Here is a 21,941-nt window from a genome sequence, read left to right as displayed (position 1 = left end):
ACACCCATTGTTTCATGTTCTCTGTGTATATAAATCTCCCCCCTGTATTTTCCACTGAATGCATCCAATGAAGTGAGCTGTAGCTCACGAAAGCTTATGCTCAAATAAATTTGTTAGTCTCTAAGGTGCCACAAGTCCTCCTTTTCTTTTTAAGAGAAGATAAGGGGACCAAATCAAGCAAGGGGTTGCTATGGTAACCAAACAGCTGGCAGGTGTAAGCAAAAAACACAAAGTCTGCAAAAAAGTAACCACAAGTAACTCCGCTCCTTACCCCTCACATCAGGTACAAAAGAGGTAGTCTTAACCCGAAACCCAAGACCCCCCCCAAAACAAAACATGACCATATATTGGAAGGGGTGGTACCAGGGAAGGGGAACTATGAGTATAATTAAGTTTGCCAAAAAGAGGGAGGGAGTGCGTTGGCGTGCGGAGCTAGGAAAAGAAGGGGTTTCTATCGGTGTATAAAACAGTAGTTGGGGGAGGGGAAAAAACCCTCTATCGGTTTATAAAAATAGCCTAATTGGCGTAAAGGGCTTCAGAACACAGAAACTCTATCAGCATACAAAAATAAGCCCAACTGGTATAAAGGGCTTCAAAATATGCTTGCTTGTTTAGCCCCAATAAACCCATCAAATTGCCTGCAAACTGGACTCTGAAGTCTTATTTTCCAGCAAACTGTGTCTGAAAATTAAAAAAAAAGAAGAAAGCTGAACTGCTGCCACCAAGGAATTGTCCTACTAAAGCCCCATAGACTGGTGCTAGATCTGAGCAGAGGCTATTATGAACTTGTGACCACAAAAGAGATTCCTTTGGAGGGCTCTGTTGGCAATCACTCTGTTATTAGAAAAGGAGGACTTGTGGTACCTTAGAGACTAACCAATTTATCTGAGCATGAGCTTTCGTGAGCTACAGCTCACTTCATTGGGTGCACTCGATGAAGTGAGCTGTAGCTCACGAAAGCTTATGCTCAGATAAATTGGTTAGTCTCTAAGGTGCCACAAGTCCTCCTTTTCTTTTTGCGCATACAGACTAACACGGCTGCTACTCTGAAACCTGTCACTCTGTTATTAGTCTCTGAAAAGAAGGCCAGAGAAGCTTGCTTAGGCAGCCTGTCTTTTGCTGTGAATAACACCGTGAAGGCAGGGAACTGTTCAGCTTGGAGATACCCGTGTCAGAAGGGAGAAAAATGTGTATCTCCACCCAAGAGAGATGATGGTCAGTGGACCCAGAAGCCCGAGAATGGGCATCCTTCATGTACCACATAGGTTCTACAGGCGCAGTTGCCCTGAACTCTGACACCTGTAATTTATAGCCTATCACAGACCTAGATGACAGGTTATTTCCTTTTCTTATTGAAGCCATTTTGCATTCCCAGTATTCTTTAAGGGCTGAGGCATAGGGAAACTGAGCTCTCCTTTATTTATTAATCTGACTTTAATGTTCAAAGATGTAATTTTACAAGAATTGGCCTGAGACAAAATCATATTGCTCAGATGAAGAAGGAGGCAAGGGCAGGAAAGAAGAATGAACATTCTTCCATTGCAAGAGATGTATTTATTTGTTTTTTTAGAGCAGTGGTTCCCAAACTTGGTTTGCAACTTGTTCAGGGTAAGCCCCTGATGGACCACAAGATGCTTTTTGTTTACTTGAGCATCCGCAGATATGTCCGCTCGCAGCTCCCAGTGGCCGCAGTTTGCCGTTCCTGGCCAATGGGAGCTGCAGGAAGCAGCGTGGGCTGGGCCACCACTTCCCGCAGCTCCCACTGGCCAGAAAGAGCGAACTGCAGCCACTGGGAGCTGCGAGCGGCCAGACCTGTAGATGCTCAGATAAACAAAGCATCTCATGGCCCACCAGGGGCTTACCCTGAACAAGCTGTGAATCAAGTTTGGAAACCACTGTTTGAGAGGGAACAATGGTATTGAGTTTAGCCTTCTTTCGGACTTGTGAAGGTACTGAGTCCAGACTGGAAGAAGTACGGTGCAGCTAGGGGGAGCTGGGAAGGACTGCAGTTAGACTCAGAAAGCTCAATCTGTTTAGCTTATCAAAGATAAGGTTAAGAGATGACTTGATCACAGGTTACAAGTACTCACATGGGAAACAGAAGTTTGATAATAGAGGGCTCTTCAATCTAGCAAGCAAAGGTATAACAAGATCCAATGACTGGAAGTTGATGCTAGACAAGTTCAGGCTAGAAATGAGATGTACACTTTTAACAGTGAGGATAACCAACCACTGGAACAACCTACCAAGGGTTGTGGGGATTCTCCATCACTGGCACTTTTTAAGCCAAGATTGGACATTGTTTCGAAAAGAGATACTTTAGTCCAGACAGGAATTAACTCAGAGAAGTTCTCTGGCCTCTGTTATACAGGAAGTCAGACTAGATGATCACAGTGGTCTCTTCTGGCTTTAGAATCTATGAACCTATGACTGATCCCCATGTGTAGAAAGAACAGTAAATATGGCAGGTGACCAGCTTGGCTTAACAGTGAAATCCTTGCTGATATTGAACACAAAAAAGAAGCTTACAAGAAGTGGAAGATTGGACAAATGACCAGGGAGGAGTATAAAAATATTGCTCAGGCATGCAGGAGTGAAATCAGGAAGGCCAACTCACACTTGGAGTTGCAGCTAGCAAGAGATGTTAAGAGTAACAAGAAGAGTTACAGGTATGTCAAGGAAAGTGTGGGCCCCTTACTGAATGAGGGAGGCAACCTAGTGACAGAGGATGTGAAAAAAGCTAACGTACTCCATGCTTTTTTTGCCTCTGTCATCACGAACAAGGTCAGCTCACAGACTACTCCACTGGGCAGCACAGCATGGGGAGGAGGTGACTAGACTTCTGTGGAGAAGGAAGTGGTTCAGGACTATTTAGAAAAGCTGGACGAGCACAAGTCCATGGGGCAGGATGCGTTGCATCCGAGAGTGCTACAGGAGTTGGTGGATGTGATTGCAGAGCCATTGGCCATTATCTTTGAAAACTCATGGCGATTGGGGGAGGTCCCGGACAACTGGAAAAAGGCGAATGTAGTGCCCACCTTTAAAAAAGGGAAGGAGGAGGATCCAGGGAACTACAGGGCAGTCAGCCTCACCTCAGTCCCTGGAAAAATCATGGAGCAGGTCCTCAAGGAATCAATTCTGAAGCACTTAGAGGAGAGGAAAGTGATCAGGAAGAGTTAGCATGGATTCACCAATGGCAAGTCATGCCTGACTCATCTAATTGCCTGTTATGATGAAATAACTGACTCTGTGGATGAGGGGAAAGCAGTGGACGTGTTATTCCTTGACTTTAGCAAAGCTTTTGATATTGTCTCTCATAGTATTCTTGCCAGCAAGTTAAAGAAGTATGGGCTGGATGAATGGACTATAAGGTAGACAGAAAGCTGGCTAGATCATTGGGCTCAAAGGGTAGTGATCAATGGCTCCATGTCTAGTTGGCAGCCAGTATCAAGCGGAATGCCCCAAGGGTTGGTCCTGGGGCCAGTTTTGTTCAATATCTTAATTAATGATCTGGAAGATGGCATGGATTGCACCCTCAGCAAGTTTGCAGATGACACTAAACTGGGAGGAGAGGTAGATATGCTTGAGGGTAGGGATAGGATACAGAGGGCCCTAGATAAATTACAGGTTTCAGAGTAACAGCCGTGTTAGTCTGTATTCGCAAAAAGAAAAGGAGTACTTGTGGCACCTTAGAGACTAACCAATTTATTTGAGCATGAGCTTTCGTGAGTCTCTAAGGTGCCACAAGTACTCCTTTTCTTTCTAGATAAATTAGAGGATTGGTCCAAAAGAAATCTGATGAGGTTCAATAAGGACAAGTGCAGAGTCTTGCACTTAGGACGTAAGAATCCCATGCACCGCTACAGACTAGGGACCGAGTGACTAGACAGCAGTTCTGCAGAAAAGGACCTAGAGGTTACAATGGATGAGAAGCTGGATATGAGTCAACAGTGTGCCCTTGTTGCCAAGAAGGCTAAAGGCATATTGGGCTGTATAAGTAGGAGCATTGCCAGTAGATTGAGGGATGTGATCATTCCCTTCTATTCGGCACTGGTGAGGCCTCATCTTGAGTACTGTGTCCAGTTTTGGGCCCCACACTACAAGAAGGATGTGGAAAAATTGGAAAGAGTCCAGCAGAGGGCAACAAAAATGATTAGGGGGGTGGAGAACATGACTTATGAGGAAAGGCTGGGGGAACTGGGATTATTTAGTCTGCAGAAGAGAAGAGTGAGGGGGGGATTTGATAACTGCTTTCAACTACCTGAAAGGGGGTTCCAAAGAAGATGGATCTAGACTGTTCTCAGTGGTAGCAGATGACAGAACAAGGAGTCTCAAGTTGCAGTGGGTTTAGGTTGGATATTAGGAAAAACTTTTTCACTAGGAGGGTGGTGAAACACTGGAATGGGCTACCTAGAGAGGTGGTGGAATCTCCTTCCTTAGAGGTTTTTAAGGTCAGGCGTGACAAAGCCCTGTCTGGGATGATTTAGTTGGGGATTGGTCCTGCTTTGAGCAGGGAGTTGGACTACATGATCTGAGGTTCCTTCCAATCCTGATATTCTATGATTCTATGATCCGGGAAAGGGAAAGGACTCCTAGGATTTAAAATCATACAATTAATTAATTCCTATTCATGGTCATTCATTGGAGGGAGGTCATAATAAATTTTGATAGGCAACTCTGGAGACCTGGAGAGAGTGTTGAGGGGCTATGGAAACAGCTTCCATATGAAGAGAGATTAACAAGACTGGGACTGTGTGGCTTAGAAAAGATGACTAAGGGGGACATGATAAAGGTTTATAAAATCATGAATGGTGTGGGGAAAGGAAATAGGGAAATGTTTTTACCCCGTCACATAACAGCCATGGGTCACCTGATGAAATTAATAGGCAGCAGGTTTAAAGCAAACATAAGCACATACTTCTTTATGCAACTTGCAGTCTTGCTGAGGACAATGTTCTCTCTAATTTTTCCCACACCTGTGCAGAATGAATTTTGTTATGTGCACCAATATGGAGGTGACGCGTCACACATCACCTCCATATTGGTGCATATAACAAAATTAACATGGCGTGCTGGGGCTGAGGGGTTCAGAGTCTGGGAAGAGGCTCAGGGCTGGGGAAGTGGGTTGGAGTGCGGTGGGGAGGGGGAGTGCTCCGGCTGGGGGTGTGGGCTCTGGGATGAAGGGTTTAGGGGTGCAGGCTTCCCCAGGGCTACGGTGGGGAGAGAATACTCCCCCCAGCTCTCTCCCCACAGCAGCATCTGTGCTGGGAGGGGAGAGGTGCCTCTCCCCAACCTGGCAGCTCCAGGGTTCAGGTCATGGGAGAGGTGCCTCTCCCCCATCCATGGCAGGTCCGGGCCAGGGCTGGGTTAGGGCTGTGGTAGGTCCAGGGCTGGTCTGGGCTGGGGCCACGGGAGGGTTGCCCCCCCTCTGTCTGTGGCAGATCCGGGGCTGGTCTGGGTTGGGGCCGCTGGAGAGGCACTCTCCCCCCGGCTGCAGCAGGTCTGGGCCAGGGCTGGGGTTGGGGGAGAGGCATCGCTCCCCGATCCATGGAAAATCCAGGGCTGGCCTGGGGTAGGGCCATGGGAGAGGCGCCTCTCCTCCAGCTGCAGCAGGTCCAGGCTGGGCTGGGTTGGGTCCATAGGAGAAGCACCTCTCCCCCGGGCACAGTAGCTCTGGCTGTGTTGGGGCCGGGGGAGGGGAACCCCTCCCCCATCCGTGGTAGGTCCGGGGCTGCACAGGAGCCTCAGGAGAGGCACCTCTCCCCCAGCCACAGTAGGTCTGGGGCTGAGCTGAGTTGCGGCCAGGGGAGGGGTGCCTCTCCCCCATCTGTGGCAGGTCCAGGCTGGGCTGGGCTGGGGCCTCGGGAGAGGTGCCTCTCCCCCGGCAGCTCTGGCTGGGTTGGGGCCAGGGGAGGGCCGCTTCTCATCCAGCTGTGGCAGGGTTGGGGCTGGGCTGGGGCTGCGGGAGAGATGCCTCTCCCCCAATAGCGGCAGGTCCAGGGCAGAGCTGGGTTGGGGCCAGGGAATGGGAGAATCATCTCTCTCCACCACAGCCCTGAGCACCTGGGCGGCATTTAATGGGCTGCTGCGCGGCCGTGGAGCTAAGAGGGAACTTCACCTGGGGAACTCAGTTCCAGGGGAAGTTGTGAAGGCCAAAATTATAACTGGGTTCAAAAAAGAATTAGATAAATTCATGGAGGATAGGTCCATCAATGACTATTAGCCAAGACACCCTGTGCTCTGGGTATCCCTAAACCTCTGACTACCAGAACCTGAGACTGGATGACGGGGTATAGATCCCATGATAAATTGCCCTGTTCTGTTCATTCCCTCTGAAGCATTTGACATCGGTCACTGTCAAAAGAAAGGGCACTGGGCTAGGTGGCCCATTGGTCTGACCCACTATGGCCATTTTTATCTTCTAATTCAGAAATTCTGATTCTCAAATTTTACTGTCTAGCAAGTAATTGGGTATCACTGGAAAAGGGTGTATCATGCCACCCTCCAGCGACTAGTTTAGGATAACAGCTAGTAGTGGTCTGAGTTGGGGACTTGAAGGATAAGGGTTCAATCCTGGGGGGTCCTATGGTTGTACATAACAGAGTTTTCTTTCCCGTTTGCATTTTAAAAAATGGCTTACTTAATTCTCACAGTGAAAAAATGTCCTTTCTAGGTTTTATATTTAAAGGCTATTATAATCTGTCAATTAGGATGAAATGTGCAACAAAACATAGGTGTTTTCTTGTCAGTTTTCACACAGTTTGACTGCTTGTGTCATACATTGGCTGGTTTGAACACTGTGAGGTGTGGTGGAACTCTCAGTAAGTAAAGGTCATCTCATGCCAACAACTCCTTGTTTAAATTGAGTTTTAACAACTGCAACATGGAGAAGTTTTTTAGGTCCTATGCCAAGACAGTGGTGAAGACCAGAAAGGGTATATTTTCTTCCACTGTAGTGTCCATTAAGTCCCAATCTGCAAAACTATTCTAGAGTATGAACAGCCTGGCTAATACATGCCATCCATTCAGAGAGATACCTAGTACTGTCTTAGTTTGAGACTTCATGTGTAAGACTGAGTAGATTCAAAACACATTACTCATGTGTATGAGTGCAGAACTCTTGTGGGAAGTGAGCAAACACGTCTTCTGTACACAAGTTTTGGATAGTGTTGCTCACTGAGATGGTGAGGCACAGATTACAATCTTCAAGGTGTTCCCATAGCTTTCTACTAAAAGTAACTAATGGAACTATTATTGGTTGACATTATTAGAAACTCCTTATGGGAAGGCAAATGCATCACTCACATGGCTGTCGTAGCTTTGCTCAAGAAACTACAGCCCACATCCACAGGTTGTGGAGTTCCACTGACTTCAATGGAACTATGCCAATTAACACCAGCTGAGAATCTGACCCCATATCTTGATGCTGATAGTCTTGCCAACTACTACATCTATCTTAGCTACTCCTCTTGCTCCCATTACCAAAGTATCTGAGCACCTCATAATCTTTAATATATTTACCCTAACACACTCCTGTGAGGCAGGGCAGTGCTATTATCCCCATTCCACAGATGGGGAACTGAGGGACGAAGAGGTTAGGTGAGTTGCTCAAGATTTCACAAGAAGCCTGTGGCAGAGCAGGCACGTGAACCCAGGTCTCCCAAGCAGTAGCTAATCTGCCATTTTGGGGAACTTCCTGGAATCTATTGCAGTCCTCCAATTTATCTTGACTATTCTTTTCATCATGGTTTTGGGTCTGGTTTATAGGGGGAGAAGCACAGACCCCTATGTTAAGGTTGCCTGACACTTTCCACTATACAATCTTCTTGCACTCTTTATTGTTTGCAGTAGGGCTTTACAATTTGAAATGAGGTCAGAGATGCCCTTTGCTGTCCACACCAAAATCCACTCAGATGTGGTCATTTTCTAAGCTGCCATTTCCTGACTCTCTTTCACACAGCACAGCTTATTTTTGACTTGCTTCCTATATCCCTCCCTATATCCCTACATTCTATAACACTGCAAATGCATTGCCCTAATGCTTCACTTCACACGTCCACACACACATGCTGGGATTTTCAAAAAAGGGTTAAAGGAATTAGGCACCCAACTCCTACTGACTTTCAATGGGTGCTAGGCAGTGTTCCCTCTAATTTTCTCCATCCACGTGCAGAATAAATTTTGTTACGTGCACATACCTTTGTGCGCCGCCAGCAGAAACAAAAAACCTAGATATAATATATATTTTTTAAAAGTTACCATAGGGATTATTACTCCAGCCAGGACAGGTTAGGCATTTTAGAACTCACTACTCAAAGAATTAAATTTACGTGTAAGAGAAATAAAAATTATTAAATGCATAGACAAGTCAAAACACTAAAATAACACACTTTGAAAGAATAAAATAACAGAGAATATATGTGCATTGCAGGAAGTACCAAGAAGAAAGAACAATAATAAAAGTATGTGTTGGGAGATGACTGTGTGATACAGAGAGAGAGAGAGCGAGCGAGCTGTCTCTTTAAGACACTCACTGAAAGCTCTCCTGCTCTGTCCTGAGCCCAGTTGTCTCCCCTCCCTGGCTCTGCAGAGATAGGGTACATGGACAGGGGGAGGGAAAGAGAGACAGAGCTGGCTGCTGGGGAAATCTCAGAAACCAGTGCACTGTCTCTTTAAGAAAGGCACACAGCCACTCACCATTCAGACCTCAGCATCTCCGAGTCCTCCTGAGCCAGCTGTCCCCTCTGCCCTGCTTTGCGGAGATAGGGTACAGGGGCAGAGGGAGAGGGACACCCTGACATCAGCACCCTCCTCCCCTCTGTCCCCACTCTGCATCAGGAGGGTCCCAGGAGTAGCTGCAGGATGGAGCAACGTGGTGGGAGGGGCTGTGCGTGCTCTGCTAATCAGCTGGGTGGCACTTGAATCTCTCCTGCCCACAGCTTACAGGGAACACAACTCCCAGATCATCCACAAACAGATCTTCGTCCTCCTGCTGCTACCACCCACCCTGTGTCTCACCCTTGGAACGGGAAATGATGCACTATCCTGGGAACTGGAAACCATCTGTTCTATACTCTCTTCTATTAACTGATGTTAATAACTTTGTGCCCTTCATAACCCTTCTTATTGAAAAAGGTTTCACAGTTTACACAAGCTGGGAATAGAACTCTGCTCTCCATTCTCCACCATTCAGCCAACTCCTCTTAGAAAGTTGGATGCTACCATGAGAATTGGGCTCAGACACTACAGTGATAAGCAGCAGTGTGTGACCAGGTGTCAGCTCTTGCCCAAACTGCAGACATTCACTAAGAACTGACAAATTTATAACTGGAGACCAGACCTGTTCACCTCTATGTTAGTTTTGCTCAAAACAGGTGTTTAGTCTTATAAGAATGTATTCCGTGTTTAGACTCTAGGAAATGCTTCTAAGTTGCTGCATACATTAATCTCACTTGCAATGTCTGTATTGCATGCTATAAAAAAATATGTGTTCGAAACTGTTTGCTCTGAACTTGTGAACCCAAGCACGGGAATTGTCCCTCCCCCCCCATCCATCCAGGAGGACTATCAAAAATTTAAGACAAAAGCTTTGTTAACTGCCCTATCTACCCATGGAGAAGTATGTGCAAAAGGCCTGGTCTCATCCCTCTGAATGGTGGAAGAGGGAAATAAAAATAGTTGATGTGAAACCAAACTGAAGACAGAGTTCCCCAAGGGTTACCTCATGGGTCTGTTTATGTTAGCTTGCTTTAACTTGTAAAAAACTCGCAGTTCTTTTTCCTAGTTAATAAGCCTTTAGATAGTTTATTACAGGATTGGCCACAGATGATGTCTTTGATGTAAGATCTAGGGTACCAACTGATCTAGGGTAAGTGACTGGTCTCTTGGGACTGGAAGCAACATGCATATGGTGTGATTTTGGTGTAAATGTTATCACTAAGTCCAGTTTGTCTGGGTGGCAAGATAGCTTGGAGAGTCTAAGGTAAGACTAAAGGAGTACTTGTGGCACCTTAGAGACAAACCAATTTATTTGAGCATGAGCTTTCGTGAGCTACAGCTCACTTCATCGGAGGCATACCGTGGAAACTGCAGCAGACTTTATATACACACAGAGAATATGAAACAATACCTCCTCCCACCCCACTGTCCTGCTGGTAATAGCTTATCTAAAGTGATCATCAAGTTGGGCCATTTCCAGCACAAATCCAGGTTTTCTCACCCTCCACCCTCCCACACAAATTCACTCTCCTGCTGGTGATAGCCCATCCAAAGTGACAACTCTCTACACAATGTGCATGATAATCAAGTTGGGCCATTTCCTGCACAAATCCAGGTCCTCTCACCCCCTCACCCTCCTCCCAAAAACCACACACACAAACTCACTCTCCTGCTGGTAATAGCTCATCCAAAGTGACCACTCTCCCTACAATGTGCATGATAATCAAGGTGGGCCATTTCCACCACAAATCCAGGTTTTCTCACCCCCATACACACACAAACTCACTCTCCTGCTGGTAATAGCTCATCCAAACTGACCACTCTCCAAGTTTAAATCCAAGTTTCCACGGTATGCATCCGATGAAGTGAGCTGTAGCTCACGAAAGCTCATGCTCAAATAAATTGGTTAGTCTCTAAGGTGCCACAAGTACTCCTTTTCTTTTTGAGAAGACAGACTAACACGGCTGTTACTCTGAAACCTAAGGTAAGACTGTTATAATGATCATGGACAGCAGACTTGAGAGAGATTACTGATGAACCCAGGAAACTGAGTAGCAAATACCGCCTCCTCAGCTGCCCCGGAACCTGCCTGGGGCATATGAAAAGCTTCTTTGGACGAGAGTGAGATGCTTTTCCCCATGGCAGCTTAGGGTCTGGGGAGGGGAGGCGTGGGTGTGGCTGGCCCAGGGCTCTTCCAAGCAGGTTGGAGGGGATGCTCAGGGCTTCGGCTGGCCCGGGGCTCCTTTGGGCGGAGGGGGGAGGCACTCGTGGCTGTGGCCATGAGGGAGAGGCAGGGAGTCTCGGGGCTCTGGATGCAAGCGGGGAGTGCGGAAGGGGTGGAGCCAGGGACTAGCCTGCCTGAAGGGGGGCTCCATGATAATAATCCAGAAGTTCACATTTGTTACTGGCTTGGTGAAATCTAATTATAGAACACACCAGCAGTTTGGGGTATCTGGGTCTGTTTTTGATAGTCTGCCCTGAGGTAGGCACTCACATAGAATCATAGAAGATTAGAGTTGGAAGAGACCTCAGGAGGTCATCTAGTCCAAGCCTCTGCTCAAAGCAGGACCAACCGCTACTAAATCATCCCAGCCAGGGCTTTGTCAAGCCAGGACTTAAAAACCTCTAAGGATGGAGATACTGCCACCTCCCTAGGAAACCCATTCCAGTGTTTCACCACCCTCCTAGTGAAATAGTTTTTCTTAATATCCAACCTAGACCTCCTCCACTGCAACTTGAAACCACTGCTGCTTGTTGTGTCATCTGCCACCACTGAAAAGAACCTAGCTCCATCCTCTTTGGAACCCCCCTTCAGGTAGTTGAAGGCTGCTATTAAATCGCCCCTCACTCTTCTCGTAAGCCACTTCAGACAGTGTGACAAGCATAAAACTAAGTCCAAATCTAACTAGGAGCACTTTGCTAGTGTAGCTATGCTGGTATACTACACTGGCAAAGCACTGCTACTGTGAAAACAGCTGAAATCAGCAAAACTGTGCTTATGGCAGTATAGCTTATTCCAGCCCACACCCTGAGTGAAATAAACTACACAGACAACAGTGCAGTTTCACTGATATAACTGTGTCTACACTATGGGCTTTTAAAAGTGCAGCTGTTAGGCCAAGATCATACCTCTACACATCCTGACCAACACAGCTAAGCCAGTAAAGGTTTGTAGTGCAGATCTGGTCTAAAAGATACATTTGCTGCCTGTAAAATGGGGCTACTCCTGTACAGGGAACCCACTACTTACTGCAGTGTATGTCCTCCTATAGTGGTTGGTCTCAAAAGGTAACAGCTGTCTCCTTTGACCAGCTAATATAATGATATCTTTTGCTTAGTGGTCCCCAAATTTTTGAGGGTCAAGCCCCCCTTATCCCTGTCCATGCCCCCCACCCCCTGCCTGGGGCCAGAAGGCATGGCTGGAGCAGGATGCGGACAGGGACTTGAGCTGGCCATGATGGATGGAATCACATTTGAATGACTTCATCTTTCCCCTAGGAAAATCCCAGAGCGTAGTTTTCTTGACTGTTCACCCACCTCACTGGCTCTCCTGTACATGATATTGCAGGGTTCTACTATCACTCTTCTCATTCAGAGTGCATAGGGGGCTGATGAGGAAGACAGTGAAGTTGCAGCACCATCAGCATGGTGGCACCTGTCAGCTCTAGGTCTCATTTTCACTCAATCTAATCAGTGCGATCTTCCTCACTTGGAGCCTGAGCCTGACCGAGATAGGGATCTGGATGAAACAGTGTCTGAAGTTCCACCCAGGCACAGCACATTGATCTTGGTAGTTCAGGAGAACCCTCTAGAGGAGATGGCTGCTGTAGTCCTTGCTCCATCTGTTAAAGTCGTTTGCCTGCTTATTGTTAATCAGATCTACAATTTGGAGCTCCTTTAGCTCTTGGTTGAGACTTTTGCTCTCACATGCAGACTTCCGCAGTCATTTTTGCCTTTTTATCTCCAGGACGGATTATTGCTATACCCTGCTGCGGCTACTCTGAACATCATCTGCATAATTCAGCTACTGTAAAATGCAGCAACACTTTTACATTTGGGTGCTTCTTGTGAACAGAACAAACTCCACATGTGCTGTCTAGACTATACTAGTTACCAATTCTCTCCACGGTGCTGATCAAGGTACTGATTTGATGTATAAAGCCCTATACAGATTTGGGTTCTGCCTACATTCAATATAGCCTCTCTCTCCATGAGCCATCCACGCAGTTGAGATTACAGTCACATTGTGACAACTATAAAAAGAACGTAAACATTCAAAAGATGTTATAATAAACTATAATAACAAATGTTGATGGAAAAAAGCACAAAAAAGAAACAAAAATAACTAAATTAGTCTAAACCAAAAAGCCAAATCAATAAGATTCAAAGACTATTTTGAAAAGCATAATTTTAAAACAAAGGGACATAGAGCTAGAAGATAATGAGCCAAAATTGGTCTGTAAGATATATGAGGTAATTGGTGGACAAAATAATGAAGGGGGGGGGGGATTCCACTCCCTTTATGGGTCCTTAAAAAAAGATGTTGTGAAAAAAGTATGAATGAACAAATTGGAAGGACAGACAGAGGCTACTAGAGCAAGGTGCCATCATGGTTGCCACCCCCATTGTTTCCTGGGACCTTGGGCCTTCACCTTCCTGATCCTGAGAGGTGTCCTGACCAGAAGAGGCCGAGAGAGAGGGACCCAGATGACATCAAAACCCCTACTGGCTCCAGTTGAATCCCAAACACCTCCTGCGATCACAAATTACCATCTTTGAGGCTGTTAAATGGGGCAGCAGGTTGGAGGGGTGGGGGGATTCCTTCTAAAACAGTCTCCAGGGAAAGGGAATAGCAGATGTTGTTAAAATAAAAGCCTTACTTAATACTTTACATGTCAAAGGCTTTAACTGTTTTTTCTTCTTTTCTGTAACTTTAATAAAAGGTTAAAAGGATGTTTAACAGTATGTTTGCCATCGGACCGAGCAGGCTGAAGCCTCTGTACGCCAAACCCCTGACCTTTTTTAATACTATTTAATGTTATTCCATCTAAATTAATACAACAATCCCCTCATTTGAATTCGATGGGTTGAAAAGTAGAGCATCTATGTGTGTTACAATTAATGAGGTTAAACCTGTCCAAATCTCCAGGTGGAGGCACTTAATTTGATTTAAACCTAGTTTACATCATTTAGCTGAAGTGAATGCCTTAAGTATTTAAAGTGAACCAGTATAAATCAGGGTTAAATTCAATTGAGAGCATCCATGCAGGAGTCTGCACTAGTTTCACTAAACTGATTTAAAACATATGCAGAGAAAATCTCTTTAAGCTTCTAAATTCATGGTTTACAACTGAGAAGCAAAATGGATCAAGTTAGTTTTCAAAGAAAGAAGGAAAAAGCTGAAAAGAGAAAATGGAAAGGCCTAGTTCTCTCTCTACTGGAGTGGAATTTAGTTTGCAGTATTTCGTTTTTCACGTGCACTCTAGTTACCTCAGAGTCTGCAGTGGGCTGTTGTTTAACTGTTGTTATGCCGAAATCTAAACCAAATACATCTCGAGATTTTTTTAAACCACGTTCTTCTGAGAAGGAAGGAGCATCTTCTGGGGCAGCTACTCTCTCAGCAACTTCTGGATGGGCCACCTGGTTACAAGATTTAAAAATAACAATGTGTAAAAGTATAGATGGGATGCATGAGAAGCTGGACAAAGACCAGGAGTCCTTCTATGGCTGAGGGTCTGAAACGTCAGGCTCACACATAAAAAACTTTCAAAATCAGCCCATTGACAATGATATAGTCCTGTTCCAGGCCTACTAGCTTTTTATCAACAAATAATATTTATTCTTCATTTGCTCTCTGCGATAACAGAGCTACCTCATGATTAGAATTTCAAACATTTAACGCAACATACACAAAGGTATTTAGGCTCCTTTCTGCATCTTTAAGAACAATTTAGGCATCACTGTGACATTCTCAAAAACACAGTGCAGTTGCTGCCAAACACTAAGGTGTCTAAGGGCTTGCCTACACTACCACTAAAGATGCTCTCCCACCGACATAGCTTCAGCCTCCCGTTGAGGTGGAGTAATTACGTTGACGGGAGAGGGCTCTCCTGCCGACTCAGCGCATCTTCATCAGGCACACTATATGGGAACAGCTGCATTGATGAAAACATGCCCTAATTTTCTGCCAGGCAGCATTCACAAAGCTCCAGCTGGAGCCCTAGGGGCCCCAGAGTAGGATTCCCAAACTAGGCAAGGGAGTGCCGATTTCCCGTGGAGCCCGTTCCAGAGCACCAACAACCTAAGAAAAAGACAACTAGGTGTGAGCAAGTCAAGAATTTTTCAACAGATGTATGTGTGTCTTCCCCGCTGGTTAGGGAGCTCACGCAGGATCTGGGAGACCCAAGTTCAAATCTCTCTTTGCCTCATTTGGGGCAGGAATTTGGAGCAGGTTGCCCACATCAGTGCCTAACCACCATGCTGCTGGATATTCTAAGAAGGGAGGCCCCACCAAATAAGTTTGAGAACCACTGCACTAGCCAGCCTACGGGTTAGGTGTTGTAACTCCTAAGTACTTCTGTGGATCAGAGCCTTAAATTATGTTGCCTTACATCCTCTGCCCATTGCTCTGCATGACCAAACTGAGGGCTTTATTTAAAGTATGCAGCAGTAAACTGCAGAATAAACAGAGTGGGTAGCGAGGTGATATTTGTCAGGCATTTTGATTGTTTGGGCCAGATTCTCCCCTGCACCATGATCTGCTTAGCGTAGGAGAGTGGGGAGCAGCCCAACAAGGAGTTGGTAGTGGTAGTATCCTGCTCTGAGCAGGGGGTTGGACTGGATGACCTCCTGAGGCCTCTTGCAACCCTGAGATTCTAGGATTCTGTGACTCCTGATATACAGGGTGGCTTGGAGCAGGTGGAATTGTTCTAACTTTAGTCAAGCTGGCTGCGTTCCCCCAAGAGACTATTCTGTAGTTGAAAACTGGTGAAGAGCAGCAGTCTCCCACCCAAGGTGCCCCCAAACCACTAATGCCATGGTATGTGGTGGGGTAGTTGATGCAGCCGCTGATTATGCCAGCTTTCTGCCAGATGAGAGTCACCCTCCCTCACCACAGGCCAACTCTCAGCTGGCCCCAGCAATGGCCAGATTGTAACTCCTTTGCACTTCTTACAACACCTCTGATTCCAGGAGGAGTATAGAGCTATTTGATTATCTTCTCATTTCTCTTTTTCAGCAACCTTTGAGAGTGAGATTATATTTTCTTAGCAGCACTCCCAGCTACCTTTGAGACACCACTGACTTCCTGAGGAAACTACAATCCATCGGTGATCTTCCTGATAGCACCATCCTGGCCACTATGGATGTAGAAGCCCTCTACACCAACATTCCACACAAAGATGGACTTCAAGCCGTCAAGAACACTATCCCCGATAATGTCACGGCTAAACTGGTGGCTGAACTTTGTGACTTTGTCCTTACCCGTAACTATTTTACATTTGGGGACAATGTATACCTTCAGATCAGCGACACTGCTATGGGTACCCGCATGGCCACACAGTATGCCAACATTTTTATGGCTGACTTAGAACAACGCTTCCTCAACTCTCATCCCCTAACACCCCTACTCTACTTGCGCTATATTGATGACATCTTCATCATCTGGACCCATGGAAAAGAAGCCCTTGAGGAATTCCACCATGATTTCAACAATTTCCATTCCACCGTCAACCTTAGCCTGGTCCAGTCCACACAAGAGATCCACTTCCTGGACACTACAGTGCTAATAAACGATGGTCACATAAACACCACCCTATACCAGAAACCTACTGACCGCTATTCCTACCTACATGCCTCCAGCTTTCACTCTGACCACACCACACGATCCATTGTCTACTGCCAAGCTCTGCGATACAACCGCATTTGCTCCAACCCCTCAGACAGAGACAAACACCTACAAGAGCCCTATCAAGCATTCTTACAACTACAATACCCACCTGCGGAAGTGAAGAAACAGATTGATAGAGCCAGAAGAGTTCCCAGAAGTCTCCTACTACAGGACAGGCCGAACAAAGAAAATAACAGAACGCTACTAGCCGTCACCTTCAGCCCCCAACTAAAACCCCTCCAACGCATTATTAAGGATCTACAACCTATCCTGAAGGATGACCCAACACTCTCACAAATCTTGGGAGACAGGCCAGTCCTTGCCTACAGACAGCCCCCCAACCTGAAGCAAATACTCACCAGCAACCACATACCACACAACAGAACCACTAACCCAGGAACCTATCCTTGCAACAAAGCCCGTTGCCAACTGTGCCCACATATCTATTCAGGGGACACCATCACAGGGCCTAATAACATCAGCCACACTATCAGAGGCTCGTTCACCGGCACATCCACCAATGTGATATATGCCATCATGTGCCAGCAATGTCCCTCTGCCATGTACATTGGTCAAACTGGACAGTCTCTACGTAAAAGAATAAATGGACACAAATCAGATGTCAAGAATTATAACATTCATAAACCAGTCGGAGAACACTTCAATCTCTCTGGTCACGCAATTACAGACATGAAAGTTGTGATATTACAACAAAAAACTTTAAATCCAGACTCCAGCGAGAAACTGTTGAATTGGAATTCATTTGCAAATTTGATACAATTAATTTAGGCTTGAATAGAGACTGGGAGTGGCTAAGTCATTATGCAAGGTAACCTATTTCCCCTTGTTTTTTCCTACCCCCCCCCCCACCCGGACGTTCTTGTTAAACCCTGGATTTATGCTGGAAATGGCCCACCTTGATTATCATACACATTGTAAGGAGAGTGGTCACTTTAGATAAGCTATTACCAGCAGGAGAGTGGGTTTGTGGGGGGTGGGGGGGAAGAAAACCTGGATTTGTGCTGGAAATGGCCCAACTTGATTATCATACACATTATAAGGTGAGTGATCACTTTAGATAAGCTATTACCAGCAGGAGAGTGGGATGGGAGGAGGTATTTTTTCATGCTTTGTGTGTATATAAAAAGATCTTCTACACTTTCCACAGTATGCAGCCGATGAAGTGAGCTGTAGCTCACGAAAGCTTATGCTCAAATAAATTGGTTAGTCTCTAAGGTGCCACAAGTACTCCTTTTCTTTTTGGTATTAGTTAGGCTATTATCTCATGTTCTGCCTGGTTGTTATGTTGGTTTCAATATTTTTATATTATCCATATAAGAATATAAGGACAGCCATACTACGTCAGACCAAAGGTCCATCTAGCCCAACATTCTGTCTTCTAATAGTGGCCAATGCCATGTGCCCCGGACAGAATGAACAGAACAGGCAATCACCAAGTGATCCATCCCCTCTCGCCCATTCCCAGCTTCTGGCAAACAGAGGCTAGGGACACCATCCCTGCCCATCCTGGTTAATAACCATTGATGGACCTATCCTCCATTAAACTTAACTAGTTCTTTTTTTAACCCTGTTATAGTCTCGGCCTTCACAACATCCTCTGGCAAGGAGTTCCACAGGTTGACTGTGCATTGTGTGAAAAAATACTTCCTTTTGTTTGTTTTAAACCTGCTGCCTATTAATTTCATTTGGTGACCCCCTAGTCCATGTGTCCATCCCTGGTTGGGATGATTTAGTCGGGGATCTGTCCTGCTTTGAGCAGGGGTTTGGACTAGATGACCTCCTGAGGTCCCTTCCAACCCTGATATTCTATGATTCTATGATGTTATAAGGAGTAAATAACACTTCCTTATTTATTTTCTCCACTAGATACTGAGATTATATCATTTAGCAATGAAACTGTCCTTGGGTGGACTGTAGCAACTACACACAGTAACCGACCATAAGAGTTAAGGACAGGAAGGGAAAATCCTGCACCTCAAAGGAACCAGCCAATCGCAGAATATAGTTAGTGTTCCTGCATTCTCTTGCCTCATTCACTACAGATCTTATATTAAGTAAGAATAAGAATGGCATACTAGATTTTTTCCATATACAATTCTTCTACGGATGGTAGCCCAGATTCTCTTGCCCTGAACCAGATCCTTTGAAGCTGTAAGCTGGCTAAAGCTGGCCATCTGAGAATTCCCTTGCTGACAATGCCAACATATCCAACTCTCATGCCAACTACCCATCCTAGTGCAGGGGACATGATGTGAGCAGAAGAAAGCATGTCAGAGGCAGCGGTGGAGTGCATATGTGCTCCACCAATTCTCAGCTGGCAGTTTCTTGGGGACAATAAAGTGTGGCAAAAGCAGCCACTAAATGTTCAGCATTATGCTGGCCATCAATGATTGGCGCACAGAACCAGGCAGCTGTTACTGGCTCCTGGTGCCCCACTGACACTCTTCTATGCTGACCTGAGTTCAACATAAGAGACTCAGATCAGCTTTGTCTGGCACACCAATTCTTAGTACTAACAGACAACAAACGTGTAGCTAACTTTCTTAAAAACTGTGCAATATATTGTATTTGAGAAATAGTATGCAATACTGTAATCAGAGTGTATAATATTGCATCTGCACAAGGACAGAGAGCTATGTCTGGCCCCCAGCAGAAATCAGAGTAGCCCTTACACTCAGGAACACTTCCCTTGCCCCAAGGGTATTCCTCAGGGGATGTTTCTGCACCCTTAATATCACCATCCCAGTGTAAAGTGCAAGAAGCCTTCTGTCTGCAGGAGATCTCAAATTTACAAAGGCCACTAAAATCCAGTCACTATGCTGTACTCATTGGGAAAAATGAAGTTTAATTCCCAGAAGTTTCTGGAGAAAATCCCAAGATTTGAAAATGTTCCCAAGGAAAAGAATAACTCATCCAACAAGGGCCCTAATGACATCTCTGGACGTTTTAATTTCTGTTTGACATAATTTGATGGAATATACTGCATAGAGGGAAAAATGCATCAGGTTAATGCTTTAAAAAAAGGCAAAGTATAAAGAGTTATCATTGCAAAGGTCTTAATCAATTTTGATATTATCTACTGATGAGTAATTTAAATAGGATGCATTAGGAACAGTGCGTTCTCTTAACATTCTTCATTAAAGCAGTTGCAAGAACAATTCAGGAAAAAAATTTATACACACAACTTAAAAATACAATATTTTTTCTACCCAAAGTGCATGCTTAGGTGGCTCATGTATTGCTACCCAAAAGTAGAATTTAAAACTAGGTGGCCAATTTCCCACCGGGCTTGCGGCTTTATAATCTTTGCACTGCAAGTTATCACTGCAGTAGAAAGAGAGAGCCTGAGACATGAGGCCGGCTATAAGGGGCCTGGTGTAAGGCCTAAGGCCTGAACTAAAATCAGGCCCTGCTGAGGTAAAGCAAAGTTAGCAAGAGTCAAGATATGATCAAAAGTCAGGCCCTGTTACAGCACATGCCTACTTACAAGTTCACAGAACCTGGCAGAAACAGGACTGGTATTGCAAAAACACAAACACTCCTAGGCACTAAAAGTAAACACATTCCAGAAGGTTAGTGCCAGAACACCCTGATACCAAGATATGGTGTAAGCACACTCCTTGAAGTTGGTACAGGGACACACTGGACCCTCTTAAAGATAAGGTCAGGATACAGCGTGATGGATAGAGATGTTTTGATCGCACCAACTTATACATGGTAAAGAGTAGTAACCATGTCAGAAGGGCAATATGTAACTTGTTTGTATCAGTGTATAAAGAGCGGTCTTAGAGGCAATGTTTTTGTCTGATCGACAGGGGAATGGAAAGTCCTGCCATTCACTGAGCTGGTAAACGTGTTAGTGGTCCTATAGAGTCTACGGGATTCTTTGTCCACAATAAACCTGGCTGAGTGCCTTCGCTACTGAAACAAGTCTGTGGTCTTCTTGTGCAATTCAATCAAGGTCTGCTGCGTCAGCTATCTGCACAGAGCTGGCACAGCACACATCAAGAACAAACACACAGCCAACAATTGACAACAATCATTATGATCACGTAGTCTGACCTCCTGTTTAACACAAGTCACAGGAATTCCTTGAATTAATTCCTATTTGAACTAGAGAATATCTTTAAGACAACCCTCCAACCTTGATTTAAAAATGGTCAGTGATGGACAACCAACTGTGAACTCTGGTAAATTGTTCTAATGGTTAATTACTTTCACTGCTTAAAAAAAAGTGCTCCTTATTTCCATTCTAAACTTGTCTAGCTTCACCTTTCAGCCACTGAATCTTGTTATACCTTTGTGTGCTCGGCTGAAGAATCCATTATTATCAATTTTTGTCTCATATGTAGGTACTTACAGACCATGATCCAGTCACCCTTAACCTTCTTTTTTGTTAAATTAAACAGAGTAAGCTCCTTGAGTGTCTCACCATACGGCATGTTTTCTAATCCTTTAATCATTCTTGTGGCTCTTTTCTGACCTCTCTCCAATTTACCAACATCCTTCTTGAACTGCCAACACCAGTACTGAACACTATTTCAGCAGTGGTTGCACCAGTGAGAAATACAAAGGTAATATATTCTCTCTACTCAATATTCTCCTGGTTTATGTATATATAATATTTATTCACATTGGTTCTCTTTGCCACAGAGTCACACTGGAACTCATGTTCACTGAACCCAACCTAAACCTAAAGAAAATCCCCCTGCTACTCTTGTGCACTTTCCCTACTGTTCTCCACATGCTTTAGGAGGATACAGTCCTATGCTCTCTCACACAGATAAGTTGGGGGCATTGCTCAATGGGCATAAAGTTTGGGTTTTTTGGGGTGTGATATGGGAGGTACTGCCATAACTGATTTAATAATTAAACTTAATGTTTGCTACTCTAATTGTGGTTTATTAATTTTGGACCTACATTTTATTGCTTATTAGGCATTATTTTAATACTGTTTTTTATTTATATTAATAGATTTTTAGACTAATTTTTTAAAAGATTATAGTTTAATAAGTACAGATTTACAAAAACAAAATAACTATTAAAAATCAACAAAAATTTTAGTTACCTTTACATCAGCCTAAAATTATTAAAAACCCTAAATTAATTAAAAAAATAATCCTGTAATATAACAAACACTAAACAAATATAATTCCAAATAAAAATAAATATTTAATTCAAATAAAAATAATCCAACAAGTACAAATAGCTACTCTATTATTAAAAAAAACCTAAAAATTAAGCCAAAAACTAATTCTCAAACATTTAAATAAAACACAGTTATTAAAACAAACGTCTACAAGAAATTACAAAA

At 44.6% G+C, this 21,941-nt stretch overlaps 1 protein-coding gene across 3 annotated transcripts in view; it reads right to left on the bottom strand.

Moving 5' to 3' along the window:
- Positions 1–21,941, bottom strand: part of LZTR1 (leucine zipper like post translational regulator 1) — a 289,726-nt gene that overhangs the window by 123,572 nt on the left and 144,213 nt on the right. For 2 of the 3 annotated variants that reach the window (XM_084611172.1, XM_084611171.1), the window contains exon 10: positions 14,209–14,358. The exons of the other annotated variant lie outside the window; for it this stretch is intronic. In XM_084611172.1, the coding sequence (XP_084467298.1) occupies positions 14,209–14,358 (150 nt within the window). The remainder of the gene's footprint in view (positions 1–14,208; positions 14,359–21,941) is intronic. 3 annotated transcript variants of the gene reach the window in all.

Source organism: Lepidochelys olivacea, assembly GCF_965140295.1.
Source record: "Lepidochelys olivacea isolate rLepOli2 genome assembly, chromosome: 21".
In the NCBI taxonomy this organism is placed as follows: Eukaryota; Metazoa; Chordata; order Testudines; family Cheloniidae; genus Lepidochelys; species Lepidochelys olivacea.
This window is presented reverse-complemented; position numbering and strand designations above follow the sequence as displayed.